The sequence below is a fragment of the Diceros bicornis genome, chromosome 1, assembly GCF_020826845.1.
Source record: "Diceros bicornis minor isolate mBicDic1 chromosome 1, mDicBic1.mat.cur, whole genome shotgun sequence".
In the NCBI taxonomy this organism is placed as follows: domain Eukaryota; kingdom Metazoa; phylum Chordata; class Mammalia; order Perissodactyla; family Rhinocerotidae; genus Diceros; species Diceros bicornis.
Genome location: NC_080740.1, coordinates 5,057,624 through 5,074,088, shown reverse-complemented (window position 1 = coordinate 5,074,088; position 16,465 = coordinate 5,057,624). Strand labels below are relative to the sequence as shown.

At 45.1% G+C, this 16,465-nt stretch overlaps 1 protein-coding gene across 1 annotated transcript in view; it reads right to left on the bottom strand.

Moving 5' to 3' along the window:
• The window catches only part of ANKDD1B (ankyrin repeat and death domain containing 1B), a 57,280-nt gene that overhangs the window by 18,560 nt on the left and 22,255 nt on the right, over positions 1 to 16,465 (bottom strand). The window contains 4 exon segments of the mRNA XM_058551481.1: positions 655 to 754; positions 11,414 to 11,511; positions 12,475 to 12,503; positions 12,506 to 12,572. Coding sequence (XP_058407464.1) covers positions 655 to 754; positions 11,414 to 11,511; positions 12,475 to 12,503; positions 12,506 to 12,572 — 294 coding nt within the window.

Below are 16,465 nucleotides of genomic sequence, written 5' to 3'. Positions count from 1 at the left end.
ACCAGGCAAGTTCAGAGCCAATTTCCCCAACGCCATTCTCCAAAAACTACCAGCCATGGTTCAAGTCTCATCCCTCCTCTTGAGTTAACACAATAAATAGTAATGGCTAAGCAAGACCAGAGGAAATAATATTCTCACAGGAGAAATGAAAATAGACTGAAAATCAGAGGACTGTTTCCCATCTAATTCCAGCACAGAGGGCCTTTGTTAATTCTACCAAAGCCAATTCAAACTTTGGAAAACCTAAATCAGCCTCAAGGATTGACTTTCAAAAGAAAAACAAGATCGCTCAGTGAAGGGGGAAAAAATTATCATTCTCCTTCCTATTCACAGCAGCTTCATCATTTTCCCAGACTGATAAATTTAATAAAAGAATAATAGCACCCCTAGACACGAGAAAGTTTTCATGCAGCAAATATCAATACTTACAAAGATTTCATTCTGTTCATGAACTTCAGTGACTTTCTAAAATTCATCCCTCGGATTTTATTTCTCAAGATTAAGTCTCAGTCTCCAACAGAAGTTGGTCTGCCTTCCCAGAAAGAATTCCTCCTTTGTGAATACCTCATCCCCCCAGGTATCTGTGAGGAGCATCTCCCACTCAGCCATCCTCACAGAGCCAGATCAAAGCCCGAGTTATGAGAAGAGACTCACTTCCACCTTCTGGCGCAGATCCACGTTCTCATGGAGAAGAAAGCTAACAAGGGATGCGTGGCCATTCTGCGTTGCTATCTGCAAAGCACTGATGTTGAGCCACAAGAGACAGGTGGAGAGGGCAGGGAAGGATCCCCATTAGAATCCACCATGCTTTCTGCTGTTCAGCACGTGGTAGTCAATCAATACAATGAAATAGTACCACTATGTAAAAAAGAAAATCCATCGTGTTTCCAATTATTTTGGGGGGCTCTTTGTTGCTTCTAAGTGTCTCCCATAAAAGAGTCAAAGTCCTAGGTAACACGTGCCCCAGGCAAATATGAGTTAAATCTCTGTTTCCCTTCTTCGGAGGTGTGAAGTGGACTAGGACCAAGTCTTCTCGCTATACACCCTGCAAACCCCCTCCTTGTGCCACACCAGCTGGCTTGGTATTGGCCCCAAGAAATGCCTCCTGACAGCAGTCTCCCCTCGAAGGCGGGGCTTCAAGGCTTGGCACAATGCTGCCTGTGTACAGCGCTCCCTCACGGCCTGTCACTCAACTCCTTCAGCACCTCCCCTTCCCTCTGCACCCACCACCTCCTACTGCTCCCTGTGCCCGACGGTCCTCACCCAGTGTCCATGCTACATGGCAAACTGCTTTAGGTCAGCGCCTGCTCTCGATCATCCTGCCATCCTCCAAAAGGCCTAGCACGGTGCCTTGCAATAATACAAGGTCAGTGAACAGTTACTTACTGATTAATTCTAAGATTGCTACAGAGTACTTTCAGGTCCTCCAAATAAGGATGCTGTAGGATATAAGGTTTTTCTAAAAGGGCTGCATAAGTATCTCCCACCCCACATGCTCTTCTGCAATATGACCGTGCCACTTCCCCATCAAGCAGTGGGGTTTATTTCTTCACCTCGTTGAATCTGAGGGGACCCTGTAACTGCTTTGACCAACAGAATACGGCAGAAGTGACAGTGTGCCAGTTCCCAGTGTGGCCCCTAACTGGCCTGGCAGTTTCTGCTCCCTACCTCATGGAAGCCAGCTGCCGTGTTGTGTGACGGCCAAGGCACATGGAAACATTACATGTTGGTGCTCTGGTCGAGCAGTGACAGCCAGCCTCAGCCGCTAGACATGGGAGTGGGCCACTGTGGATGTCCACTTGAGTTAAGCCTGCAAATGACTCAAGATCTGGCCAACATCTGCCCATAGCCACATAACAAACCCCAAGTAAGAAGCTCCCAGCCCTGCCCAGTCAACCCTCAGAGCCATGCAAGATAATAATACACTGTTTTAAGCCCCTGTGCTTTGGGCTGGTTTGTTATGAAGCAACAGACAAGTGGTACAGATGCTAACAGGAAGGATACGCACTCCGACTGACTGCAGTCTGGCTTGAGCTGATACGAAATACCTACATGACCTTGGAGGGGGCCTCTCAAGCATGGGCCTCTTTGTCCTCCTCTGTAAAAACGACATAACCACCTATATTAGTTTTCTATGGCACTAATAACCAATTGCCACCAACTTAGTGGCTTAAACAATACAAATCTATTATCTGACAATTCTGGAGGTCACAAGTCTGAAATGGGTCTCATGGGGCCAAAATAAAGGCCTTTCTGGAGGCTTTCAGGAGAATCCATTTCTTTGCCTTTTCCAGTTTGTAGAACCACCCACATGCCTTGGCTCACAGCCCCCTTCCTCCATCTTCACAGCCAGCAATGGTGCACTGAGTCCTTCTCACACTCCATCCCTCTGACCTCCTCACCCGTCTCCCTCTTTGGCTTTAAAGGACCCTTGTGACAGCATCAGGCTCTCCTGGATAATCCAGGATAATCTCATTTTAAGATCAGATGATGAGCAACCTTAATTCCCCTTTGCCATGTAACATAACATATTCACAGGTTCTAAGGATTAGGATGTGGACATCTCTGGGGGCCATTATTCTGCCTACCACACCATCCTACCCCTTTCTCTCAAACCATAGCAATACTGGGAGAATAAATGAGTTAGTAAATGTGTACAGTAACCATAACTATCATTTTATTCATTCCACAAAAAATTACTGAGCACTTTTGCACCAGGCACTATGTTAGCTAGTGGGGGATAGGACTAGACTGACAAGCTCTCTGATATTACAGTCCAGTGGGGGTGGACAACCACGGGATCTACAGATGGGTAGATTGGCACATCCGTAAATCAGCACACTTAGAATAAATCTGTTTATTAGATTCTAGATGTTATTAGAAGAATAACATCAGCTAGTGATAAGTGCTACAATGAGAAGTAAAAGAGTATGACTGGATGGCCACTTCCCAGTGAGTGAGCAAGAAAGGCTTCTTGGATAGTGTGACATTTAGACTGAGATAAGAATGGTAAGAAGTGCCCCCAATGGGAAGATCTGAAGCGGAAACGAGTTCGTGAAGAACCCAAAGCCAGGAACCCTACAGTAGGAAGAGCTGGGGGAGTCTGTTGCATTTTACCCATGAAGCACCACAGGCACAGTGTGTAGGGCCTACAGACTTTTCTTTCCTTTTTTTTTTTTGTTTTGGTGAGGAAGATTGGCCCTGAGCTAACACCTGTTGCCAATCTTCCTCTTTTTGCTTGAGGAAGATTGCCACTGAGCTAACATCTGTGCCAATCTTCCTCTATCTTTTTGTATGTGGGATGCGGCCACAGCATGGCTTGACGAGTGGTGTAGGTCTGCGCCTGGGATCCAAACCCGCAAATCCAGACTGCTGAAGTGGAGTGTGCTGAACTTAACCACTACACCACCAGGCTGGCCCCCCTACAGACTTTTTAAGAGCGAAAGAAGTATCTGAAATCTTAAAAAAAAATTGATCCAAGATACCAAAAGAAAATCCCAAATTAAAGCGAATAAATATTTAATTGACATACTCCTACTTCATTGATTGTTAAATGTAATATTCATAAAATATTCATTACATTCGTAAACCATTGGTAGGTTAAATTTTTTCACCTCCCTCATATTCCCAAGTATGCACAGAGTTCTAAGAAATCAGAGTCAATCATACATTGGGGGATTTACATGACGAAATAATTGTAAAAGCACAAATTAAAAAGTCTTTAAAAATAATTTACAGCAAAAAAAAAAAATGTATTTAATGTGGAATGTGGGAGCATTTAAATATGTTTGATAAGACATGAGGGCAGGGCCTCCAGAAATGAGTTCTAGGGTCTACAAAAGTCTCCCCTGGCGCTGGCAGTCAGTAGGGCCCAGAGGAGAGCCTGGTGCCCAGACTCAGGGCAGCCTCTCCACGCAGCACAAATGCAGGAGGCCTCCGCCTTCACTGAACCCATCATCTCACTCCCATTCCCTCCGCAGAAATGACTCAACTCCTTACGCCCTCCTCGTGGTTGGGGGTGGGGACACAAAAGCAATCTCCTGGAGACGAGACTAAGCAATGTCACAGGTGAAGCACTGCCAAGATCAAACAGAGTAATCGCCTACAGATGTGAAAGCAAGATGAGTCTAATGCAGCCCCACGGTAACGTGCGTCTGTGCTGCTGGCTCCTTGCTTCACACTGCTTCCCCCGGGTCTTCACTGGGTTGGGCGGAGACAGGTGTGGACAGCCAGTGGGGGCAGGAACTGTGCTGATGACCCCAGGGGGAAAACTCAAGATCATGTAAAAGCTGAAAAACGGACTTCAGACAATTTCCAGGCTGCCTAGATGAGGCCGAGGCCACAAGGATATGGACAACGTGGAGCCTGCAGTCCTAGTCACGTAGGGAGACCGAGCATGGGAAAGCCATTACACGGCACAAGGCCTCCGAGGGCGAGAAACTGAGTACAGGAGGGAGGGAGGGCACAGAGCACTGGAGTGGGCCAAAGGTGAGAGCCCAAGGGGATCTTGCCAGGAGGGAGGCCTTTCCAGGGACTGAGGGTGGCTGCAGACTGGGGGCAGGAGGCACCTGTGTAATGACTGAAGAACAGTACAGCCCTCCACACCCTGAACCTTTCCTGGGCCCCATGAGTTCTTAACTTTGCCTTCACTTATCACATAAATAACCTGCAGTCTCAGTGGGAATCACCTCACACTATCTTCATTTTCCACCTTCTTGCAATCTTGTCCACATATATATAAATCTTATCTACTGAAAATATATGTACAAACACATATTGTTTTTTCAACTAGGGTTCTATCACGAACATTTTTCTATATTGCAATATATTTAGTATTTATCATTAATATCTTTTAATGGCTACATAATTTTCCAAGAAATAGGCACACGGAGCTTTTACTGAGCCCTCCCCCACCATTCGCTGCACTTACGGATGTATCTAATTCTTGGCTATCGGAGTAACTTTAACATCTATCACTGCATGTAGCTCTTTCCCCCTCTAGGATTATTCCTTTAACATAACTTCCCAAACATGGGTGGAAAGGAAAGTGACAGATTGCTTTTCAAAGGGTCATACAAAGGGACACTCCTGCCGGCGGAGCACAGGGTAGAAAACATTACTCGTTAGGGATTTTATTCTTGATTCTAGTGTTTAACTTTGTACCTTCTGAAGAGGAATACATTGTGCTGATATGGAGATATCTCCAAGATATACTGGCAATTAAAAACAACAACTAGGTGCAGAGCAGTATGTATATATATAATGTATATACATAGCTACCACTTATGTGGGGTCGGTATGTAATGTGCCTGTGTTTAGTCACATTTTCCATGTGAATGCCTGGAAAATTCCTGCAAGATTAAATAAACTATTAATACTGTTAGGTATGGGGAGGTGAAATTGAGATGAGGAGTTGGAATAAGACACTTTTTATCATATACCCTTTGGTACTATTCAAATTTTTTGGTTATTTTCATTATAATTTAAAATTAATTAGAAAAACAGAAAACGAAACTAAAACCATCTGAAAATCAGGCCATTGCCATGGTGAGGAGCTCAGGCGCCGGGCTTGAATCCCTGCACTGCCACTATCAGTCATATGATCCTGAAGCCGGGTACCTGAGGGTTCTGTCGATATCCAGTAAGAACAGGATTGCCTTTTGACCTTGTTCTCAACACAGATATAGACGAATCTTGTCAATTTGCTGTTTTCTTGTTTAACTTGAGGGGTGACTCCGGTCTTGAGGGTTTGTGAGCTTGTTTTCCAGAAGAAAGAGAATGCCTTCAGGGAGGCTGCGATCACTGGATGGCCTGCCCCCAGCAGCCACTGAATCCCAGAAGTCAGACTGCCCAGGGGCTCATCAGGAGTGACCCCTTTGTTTCTCCGAAGCTCCTCCTGCCAAGCCCCTTAGCCCTATAAACCCCCTGCTTTCTGCTCTTGTTAAGGCAGATCTGAGAGAACCCATGCTCCCACCTTCTCATCTTGGCCAATTCGAATACAACTTTCTCCATCTCCAAGCGCCAATGTCTCAGTGTTTGGCTTACCGTCCATCAGGCACGCAAACTTGCGATTAAGAAGTTCGGTAGCAATTTTGGATGAGTTCCTTAATTTTCGTAAATTCTAGTTTCCTTATCTAAAAAACGAAGATAGGTGGCCAGCCCAGTGGTGTAGTGGTTAAGTTCGTGCACTCTGCTTTGGCGGCCCGGGGTTCGCGGGTTCAGATCCTGGGCACAGACACAAACCACTGCTTATCAAGACATGCTGTGGCGGCATCCCACATATAAAGTAGAGGAAGATGGGCACAGATGTGAGCCCAGGGCCAACCTTCCTTAGCAAAAAGAGGAGGATTGGCAACAGACGTTAGCTCAAGGCTAATCTTCCTCAGACACACACAAAAAAAATGAAGATAAGTGTGAAAGAATCTTAGCACCAAGGTATATGGTAATTAGCAGAAGGCACCGTCCTATCTTCTTCAGGCTCCAGACTGACCACTTGGGCTTTCACACAGTGATTTTTACTTCAGCATCCACTATGTGTAAGCCAGGAATATACTAGCTGCCAGGGCGAAAACCAAGCAGCATAAGCGTGTCTCCGTACTTGAGAAGTAACAACTATCTGCTCCTTTTGCCCCATTTTCAATTATGCCTTCCCCAAATAAACAGAAAGAATGGCATTGTTTTTGAGGGGACATTAATTGGGGAATATCAGAGGTAAATAATTAATTCTTACCCCAAAGAAAGCAAATTAGAAATATTAATTCTACAAAGGCCCAGTGAGGGGATCAGTGCAGGACCAGATTACCCAAAGAACATTCTGAGCCCCCCTCCCACCGCATGAGCGAACGTGGCACAGAGCACGTACTTTATTTGGAACACTGATGTCACTTCCTGCTGCCACTAGCACTTTGCTGCATTCTTCATGACGTCCTTCAACAGCCAGGAAGAAAGGGGTTTCTCCATTCTAACAAAAGGAAACAAGTTAAAATTAATTGCCTCTTGGCATGGAATGAAATTACTTGAGGAACAGCGTGCTTTCTCTCTATCTTTTGTGCACTACTCTTAATGATGGAGAGCATCCATTGAGCATCTATGTGCCAACAAATACTGCCAAGACTGTATGCTTTTGCACAGTTAAATTGCACAACAACCCTATGAGGTCGGGATTAATATTATCTCCATTTTACAGATAAGGAAGCTAAGCCTCAGCTAAAAGTGGCAAAGCCAGGACCCACGTCCAGCTGTTTGGCTGCAAAGCCTGCACCCTTAACTACCCTGCTGGGCTGCCTCCTCTCAGATTTCTCTCCACCACTCTTACTCTTAACTTTGATTAATTTATCTAGCAAACATTTATTAGACATCTACTAGCAAACATTTATTAGATACCTAGGCATCAGGACTGGAAAGACGAATAGGACACAGACCCTGCCCACAAGAAAGTAACAGCCTGTAAAGAAAGATAATCTTGGAAATAAGGCATTATAACGCAGTCTGAAACATACAGAAATAGAAGCACATTTGTACCAAGTACAGCTTTAACCTTTAAAACTAATTTAAAATGTTGTATGTCATTAAAGAAAAGTAATACCCTATCTCAATAATTAAGTTTCCTGAAACTCATTATGATGAACACAAGTAGGAAATAGTGAATTTAGTTTAGGCCAAAACAGAGAGAAAAGAAGGAAATGTTCTCACACAATAGCTACTTAGATATTTCCCCCTCCTCATGCAGATTCTTTCCTAAAAATATTGAGAAGAAATGAGAATTCCTTCCCCACTCCCCAACCATTTCCCCTGCTGGACGTTATTCTGCTTAACAAGTGCATTAGGACGAGTTGAGAGGTTTTACTTGTAGCTAATTAGATATGAACAATCACGTTAACAGGGACACAAGAGCATGGAACCAATGTTCCCATCCCAACGAGATGGAAAAACTGTCCCGGGCTGCTTTACCTGAGTGCCTGGGATAGCCATCTATTACAAAGGAATGTCTCCTCATAATCCACCCTCTCATTTTTCTAGGAAAAGAGGTGCCAAAAGGCAAATCCCAGTGGAAAAATATTTGCAAAAAATGTGAAGGAAAGAATTCACATCTCTAACATATCAAGAGCTTAATAAATGTCCATATCTTTGACCCAACAATCCTACCTCTAAGAATAAACCCAAAGGAAATAGTGAGGAATTCAGACTAAGGTTTAGATACAAAGAGGTTCATGATAACATATAATAAAGAAAAGCTGAAATAAACTAAATAAATAAATAGTACACTAAATGAATTTTGAGCAGCCACTAAAAATATATATGCAGAGGAACACAGAGAAAACTGGAAGGAAAATACATCAGATGTATGTATACAAGATAATCTTTCCAGTGTGGGGAAAATATGAGAACTGCTATTTATGTTTATTTTTATCTCAAACTTGTTAAATGTATGTTTCTGGCATACGTTTTGTAATGTGTAACTTAATTATAACTCTGTATGTGATAGGTGTACACTCAGACTTTCCTTCCTGATCGGCGTCTGCCAGCAAGGATGCTAGAGACCACCACTCTAGAGCGTCTTCACGTGGGTCACTCCAGCTGCTCCGGCAACAGCTTCTATCAGAAAACACAGGCAGCCCAAGACGGTACGAACATTATGGGCCATATCCAAAAGGCTAATATTATCACTGGACACTTCACTTTGTGCAACTGAAACCTCTCATAAGCTGCAATTACTGTTTGTTGGACGTTATGAGTTCTCTCCCATGTGCCCTAACTTGAAAATAGCTAAAATGTAACCCAAGTGCACACATTCCAGCAGTAAAGCATTAAAACAGAGCACGGCAAGCACGACTAAGACTTTAAATTAAACCCTGTGACTACAGGACTTGATCTCTATATTGCTCTGTGAAGGCCAATCACGCCTGAGATTCATGCTCTTTCCGAGTTTCCCACGTATCATTCATAACTTTCATTCAAGAAGACCCAAGTCCCGGATCTTCTTTAAGTAAGTTAAACCTATTAAGTCGGATCATCATTGTGCCAGACGGTCAGAAAAGAGTGAACACACACATAACAATAAACAAATGAAGGCTCCATTTTTGTTCATGATCCTCAGCTGAAAGCCTGGCTTACATTCTCCCAGGAACTGGGGAGAAAATGAGGACGATAAGAGTATATACCACTGACATGGATGGGAACCACACTCCCACTTACTGCACCAGATGACACCCAGGACAACAACAGGCACCACTCGCACACTCACCACATGCCAGGCACTATTCCCTGTACTAAGTGTGTGACACAGCCTTTCCATGTAAACCTTACTATGGCCTGATGAGGCTATTTTACAGATGAGGAAACTGAGGCTGAGAGGAGCTAAGTAACATGCCCAAGATCATCCAGATAGACAGTGATGGAGCCGGGACCAGACCCAGGCAGTCAGAGCCCTGCTTTTCACCTCTGCCTGCCTGGGTCCAGAGACGCATGGGACCAGGCAGATGGGCTTCTGGGCCAAAGGGAATACTGACTTGTCCCCAGTATCGCACATGTTCACTTTCAGAGCCTCCAGCTTCCATCACGTTGCCCACAGTTGCTATTTTTATGACCGTACTCCACCAATTCTAAGTCACATATTGTTTCAGTGTCAACATATCTGAGATCAGGGTGCATCGCACAATCTCAGTCGACCAGGTGGCAGACGTGATATAGCTGTCACTGCTTGTGATGTGCAGTAAATCAGAAAGGGTGTCAGCGGCTCAGAAGAAAACGTCATACACTATAGCAGGGTACCTCTGAAGAAACGCTGCATCACAAGCACCTCTGAAGGCAAAGAGGACAACATTTTGTTTGGAAAAGCAAGACATCAAGACTCTGAGCAAGAAAGTGATTTAGAAGAATCTGACTCACCGTGTGAAGTAGAGGAATACTTAACCAACTTATCTTGTTTATTTGTTCCTTTATATATGGACGATAAAAACCTAAGATGCAAGTCTCAGAACTCTTTCAAGAGGTATAAAATACTCCAAGTGACAAGAAAGCTTTTTGTGTGATAGGTCTATTGGCAGCATTCTTTTTTCTTAGTATTACATAAAGTAACGATGAGCCTTACGATCAATGGTATCTTAAATGAAATGATTATGATATTACTTCTTACAGTATCTCTTAGGAGAGATGTCAAGTTTAGAATATATCAGAACATTAAACTACAAAGTCCAAGAGGACTCCACTCACCTGAGTTTCAAAGAGCCAGCCCAAATGTCATTGACCCAAAGTCATTTTACCCAGAACAGATGACTCACAAATCTGCCTCCCCGGCCACAGCCTCTCCACTGAACCCCAGGCCCAGTTCCTATCTCCCTACCGCTCTCCACCTGAACTTACCTCCTCCCCGCCTGTGCCTCAAAGGGAATCCATCCAAACCCTCACCGTCACCGATCTCGCTCACCTGCTCCTCCCCTACACTCCACAGCTCAGGGATGGGCACCCCACCCTCCCAATAGTCTAAGCCAGAGAGCTGCGGGTCAGAAAGTCTTCCCCCTCCCTAACCCCTGGTCACAAGTCCTGTTGCCTCTACTCCTCCTGTCACCTCATCCTGTTTGCTGCCCGTGAGGGCCTCGGTGAGACACTTTCCAGAGCTCTTGCTTCAGCCATTTCAGCCATCACCTAACTGGGACTCCCCACCTCCAATCCTCCCTTCAAACCACTGTGACAGTCACCTGCCTACGCCCAAGATGGATCCCATCCCTCTTTGCTGCTTAAAACCTTTCAAGGTCTCTGCTGCCAACAGGTCAAAGCCAAACCCTCGTCCCGGTGAGCGCAGCCCTTCTTCCTCTCTCTGCCTCGGCCCACTGGGCTCCCCCCTTTCCTGGCCCACCATCCTCAGTCCCTGCCGCTCTGAACTTGTCATTCCCAGGACACACAGGGTCTTCCATGCCTCTTTTCCTATACAGGGCTCTTCCCTCTGTCTGAAATACTCTAAGTGCCCTCTTCAACCCCCTCCTACCAACGTCCGTTCAAATGCCAAGACCCAGATAATGTATCACCCCCCTGCGAAGACTGTAATTTCTGAAATGGATTTTCCTCTGTGTTCCCACAGCATACTGTATACACATCTATTATTGCATGTAGCCTGACACGGTATTTTTTACACGCCCTTCTTGTCCCATAGGCTTCTAGAAAAAGAATATATACTCTACCTAGCATAGAGTACATACTAAATTTTTTGAGTGAATGGGTGAATAAATAAATGGATTAACAAATGATTTGCAGTGGGACACTTTAAAGAAAAAAGTAGGAATCTTTTCACCTCACATTTTACACCCTGTGGCACTTAACATCTTTCTTTTCCTCCCATTCCCTTCTTGAAAGCCATTCCTTGCACCCTTCCGCTTTTGAATCCTGGGCCCACCTGTCATGAGCACCTCCACGTACCTCATTGGTCTCATTTATTTCTTGCCACTGGGTTAGCAGCACCCAGACCGCAGAGCTGTGACCATGCTTCGCTGCGAGGTGCAGGGCAGTGTTCCCCTCCTGCAACAGAGACATTCACGGTCGAGTCTCTGCACTGAGCAACACACCCCTCCAAAGGTCAGGGCTGCAGTGGGGCTTCCGGGAGGTTTCATTTTGGCTAAAGTTGTGGTTCAGAGTGTGAGCAATGTTACCCACAGTTTCAAGTGAAATTTATAATTTTTTAAAGTTCTAAATGAAAAGACACAGCTGTTTGTGCCAATAGAAAAAAACTGCCCATCCTCCTTGTTCTACCTTGGCAGCTAATTTGCTAGCAAAAAGTGGACAATAAAAGTAATTCCAGATAACCTAGGTGAAGGTAAACTGGTGAAAGATTTCTGGGGGGTAGTTTTAGCAACGTATACCAAAAGATTTTAAAATGTGCAGAACTCTTTGACTCACAATTCCCCATCTAGGAATTTCTCCTAAAAAAATAATCAAAGATGGGGGCCGGCCTGGTGGCATAGTGGTTAAGTTTGTGCGCTCCACTTCAGTGGCCCAAGGTCCATGGGTTTGGATCCCGGGCGCAGACCTACACGCTGCTCCTCAAGCCATGCTGTGGCAACATCCCACATACAAAAAATAGATGAAGACTGGCAACAGATGTTAGCTCAGGGCCAATCTTCCTCACACACATACACAAAATCAACGATGTGCACATAGATCTGGATGTTCACTGGGGTTTCCCTCCCTAGTCAGGTGGGGCTGAGTCTCCAGCAGACCTCAGGGGAAGAAAAGAGAGGCCTGGAGTTGACAGTGGAAAAATCCACGCAGTCAATTGACTTCACAAACATTTATGGAGTGAAAACTGGCATTCTGGACAATCCACTGCAAAAGTGGGTCCATTCCATCTGGACATTCCATGATTCCGACTGTAGTAACAACTGAACAACTCTGCTCCTGACCCAGATGCCTTCCCCAAATCCACACACCAACGGTCACTCCCCTTCCTCTCGTTCTCAGCAAAGAAATAAAAGTCCAACTTACCTTGTCCTTTTCTGAAGAATGCAGATTAGGAAGGTCAGTTTTTCTATCATCTCAACGTGGCCCCTCTCAGCTGCCAAAAGAACTGGTTTTCTTCCTTTCTGGAAATCAATCACAAACCTCCAGCATTTATTACACGCTTATTGAACAAGCAAGACAACTGACAAGGCAGGTGGCATTTTGGGGGTGACGAGGAGGCCAAGGCGGTGCTTCTGGTCATACTTTTCCAGGCCCTTCTTAGGGGAAGGTGATATCAGTCTTTCTGACTCCCAACCAGATCCAGCTCTAAGCTGTTGCCCACAGCTGTGGGGACTCCACACCAGCACGGAATCATTGTTACGGGGGCAGAAAAGTCCTGTCCAGAAATGGTCCTCCTAAGCACCTGGGGAGGCGCCACCTCACAGCCAGACAACGAGAGTCCCTTTCAAATGTAGCAGTTTTACCTACTTTCTGTGTTTATTGACTAGTTCTTTCACTCCACTATTTATTGAGAAGCTGTGATGTGCCAGACCCTGTCTCAGGCACCTGCGCATCACACACGAAGCCTTGCCTTGCTGATAAAAAGGTCTGAACAGAAATTCTCCAGGCTGAATGTTTACGTGGCTGCTTCAGAAATGATATTTCATCCACTGCTTCTGCGTAGGCATTCCGGGCTTGCTCATGTATTTACCTCCAACGTTCACTAAGAATCAACAGGAAAACTCTTGAGAACAGGTCTTTATGAAATGGAATAGAGAAACTTGGCATCACCCAGAGAACATCACTTAAGGGGGATGTTCATGTGCACTTGGTGGGGAAGGAAAGCTCAAACGTAGAATCTTCTCATTATGCTCATTTCTCCAACTTTTCACACTGCCGGTGGAGACTGCACTCGCAATAGCCAAAATGTCATCAAGAAAAATGGAAGCCCAATAGAGAACTTAATTTTCTAACTCAAGACATTTAAAAGGAGGAAAAGGATGTCAGGGTGGCAAAATAGAGGCAGAAGCATTTTCTTCAATTAAAGAAAACACTCACAAATTGGCTTGGTGTGTTATCAACCAAAAGCTTAGCGAGATGTTTGAAATACAAAAAAAACAAGACACAACGAGCCTCTTTGTAAGAAAGTTCCTGATTCTGCGATTTATCATCTGATCTCCTACTAACGCGGTAAAGAAAAGATCATGGTCACTGTTAACTTGAGATAACAGCTCATGATTCCCCAATAAGTGGAAGAAAAAGGAAGGAAAAATGCTGAAATAATAAATGGAAAAAAAAATGTTGACAAGGATCAGCCATGTGGAGCTCTGTATTCATGCATGTACAGAAGCCAGAGAAACAGGGTGGCACCTAATTCATCATTCCTGAGCCAGATATGTTGCCAACGAGGCCTACAGCTCCCACCCCTCAGAGTCTGAAGGCCTGACTCTTGTTGTCATTCTCATTAAACCACTAAGGAAGGGCAAAAGGAAGGGCTTGGGCCCTAGGTTTTCTGACTGCAAGTTAGACCTAACTCAGAGCAAAACCTAGTCCTGAGTCACAAACAACTCTTTGGAAATGAGAGACCAAAAATTATTGTGTCTAGTTGATACAAACATCTGCAAATGGTGACAACAGATAAAGGTCCACACAAACAAATCACCAAAAGCGGGATGAAAGGCACTGATTAGATGCTAGATGAAAACATTTACACACATCTTTATCCATCATTCATTCACTTATGCTACAATTATTGAGCACCTATGAATATGCCAGATATTGTGCTAAGCGAGAGATGAGAGTATACTGTCCCATCCTTGAGAAGCTCAGAGTGCAACAGGGAAGACAGACACATAACAAGTAAGCATAATGAAATGCAGTGACTGAGCGCTGGTGACCTACAGCGGTACATAACTCAGCACCAGCGTGTGCGTGCGGCTGGGGAGGGAGGTGACAAGAAAAGGAGGCAGCAGGCCTTTCAAGGTTGTGAATGCACTGGAACAGGACAAAAGAGCACAGGTGACCTGTCTCCTGCCCACCGGCTTTTCCGCTGGAGAACAGCCCCTGCGCAGCGTTTTTGTGGGGCTGTCAACTACAGGCTCCTGCCTCGTCCACCATCTGCCCCTTGGTCAGTGTTTGGGTCAGGGACGGTCACATGCCAAGCCAGGCCAATCACAGTCAACCGTGGGCTTTTTCTGGCACGGTCTATCTTTACTCTAGAGTCATCAGCTAAGCTGTCAGTAGCTCTCTTGGCCATCTGATAAGGAGACCCTGCCTAAGAATGAAGCCAGCACAGTGGAAAGCAGAGCTGGCAAGTGGAGAAAGAGACAGCCCTGCTGATGTCATTTGAGCTCCTGGATTTACTCATACCTGAAGTTACCCATGCCTGAAGTTTTTAATTGAATAAGTTAATAAATTCCTTTTTTTTTTTTAAGTAGTTTGAGTTGAGCTTCTGTCACCTTTCACTAGCAGGGCTTCCTTAAAGCAACTGCCCCATCTCACAGAATTACGAGAGTGATTCCAATGCCCACTAGGGCGTCTTTTTACGTTCAACTAAACATTTCAGACTCACGAAATTATCACAGGCCACACCCGACACCAGCCTACTCAGAAGACGCAGGACACCAACTGCAGCTCGTCCGTGTCAGCTGTTCCTTGTCCTACCATGCTCCCCACGCTGTCCAGGAGCTGTTGTCTTGGGCCCCCAAGGTGACAGCTCAGTTGCAAGGTGACAAGATCCACACTGGGCAGGTGCGGTGCCACCCTGGCTTAGAAGGCTGGTGCCCCGCAGGAACAAACGTCTCTTGTAACAACTCCTTGGGCTTAGCTTCCAGGTCCCCACAAGGGACATGAGAGTTGGTTACAGGAGTCCCTGCACTCAGAGAACCCCAAAGTATGGCTCGCCCTCTAGTATTTATAGTCCATCTGTAGTCCCTCCAGGTCCAGATGCAAGGTACCAATTATAGGTCATTTTTATCATAAACAATACTGCTTAGTAACAGTTAATATTGTATCGTTATCTTGTTTGCAGGGACTCAAAGTCAGAAAGTTAACCAAAGTTTAAATTCTCATGCAGAAGGAAAAGGGGTTTGTTCACCCTTCACCCACAGAGACCAAAAATAAAACACGAGGGACTGTGTCCCAGAGTGGACACCATGGTTGCGTCTCTCCATTTCTTTCTTCTAGTAGCAGCACTTCACTTTTCCTTTGGGGAACCCCCCAGGTGCACATACACCTGCCATTTAGTCCATGTGGTTGTCCACTGCCAGGCTTTACCTGCCCCAGGAAGTGATCACATCACCCATGTCATTAAAGTGACTGGTTCAGGGCTGAGTACATGATTCAAGCAGGGCCAGAGTTGTTCTTGAGATTTATACACGAACATTGGATGAGAGAGGCATTTTCTTTCTTATGAATCAAAATCTATAAGCATATCCATAAGGGGGCCAGCCTGGTAGCACAAGCAGTTAAGTGTGCGTGCTCCGCTGTGGCAGCCTGGGGTTCACTGGTTCGGATCCCGGGCGTGCAGTGACACATCACTTATCAAGCCATGCTGTGGCAGCGTCCCATGTAAAGTAGAGGAAGATGGGCAGGGATGTTAGCCCAGGGCCAGTCTTCCTCAGCAAAAAAAAAAACAAAAAACAAAAAGCACCCAGGAGAATTGGCAGATGTTAACTCAGGGCCGATCTTCCTCATACACACAAAAAAGAATATCCATAAATATAAACTTGAGGCTGCTAGCAGCCATCTTTCCCACCATGTGGCGAGCATGCCTATCAATAACGCCAACACACAGGCAGCCAAGAGCTGGAGGGAAAAAAAAGAGCCAGATCCAGCCATGCCTGAAGCCAGCCAGATACACCCTCAAACACTTTAGTTAGAAGTTAAAAAATTACTGTTATTGCTTAATCTAGATTAAGCTGGATTTTTGTCACTCATAACAAAGAATTCTAACTAATACATATTTAGCAGCTTGGGGACAAACACTGCTAGAAGTACCAGGGGTCTGTTCAACTTTAATATGGCCTTAGTCTTT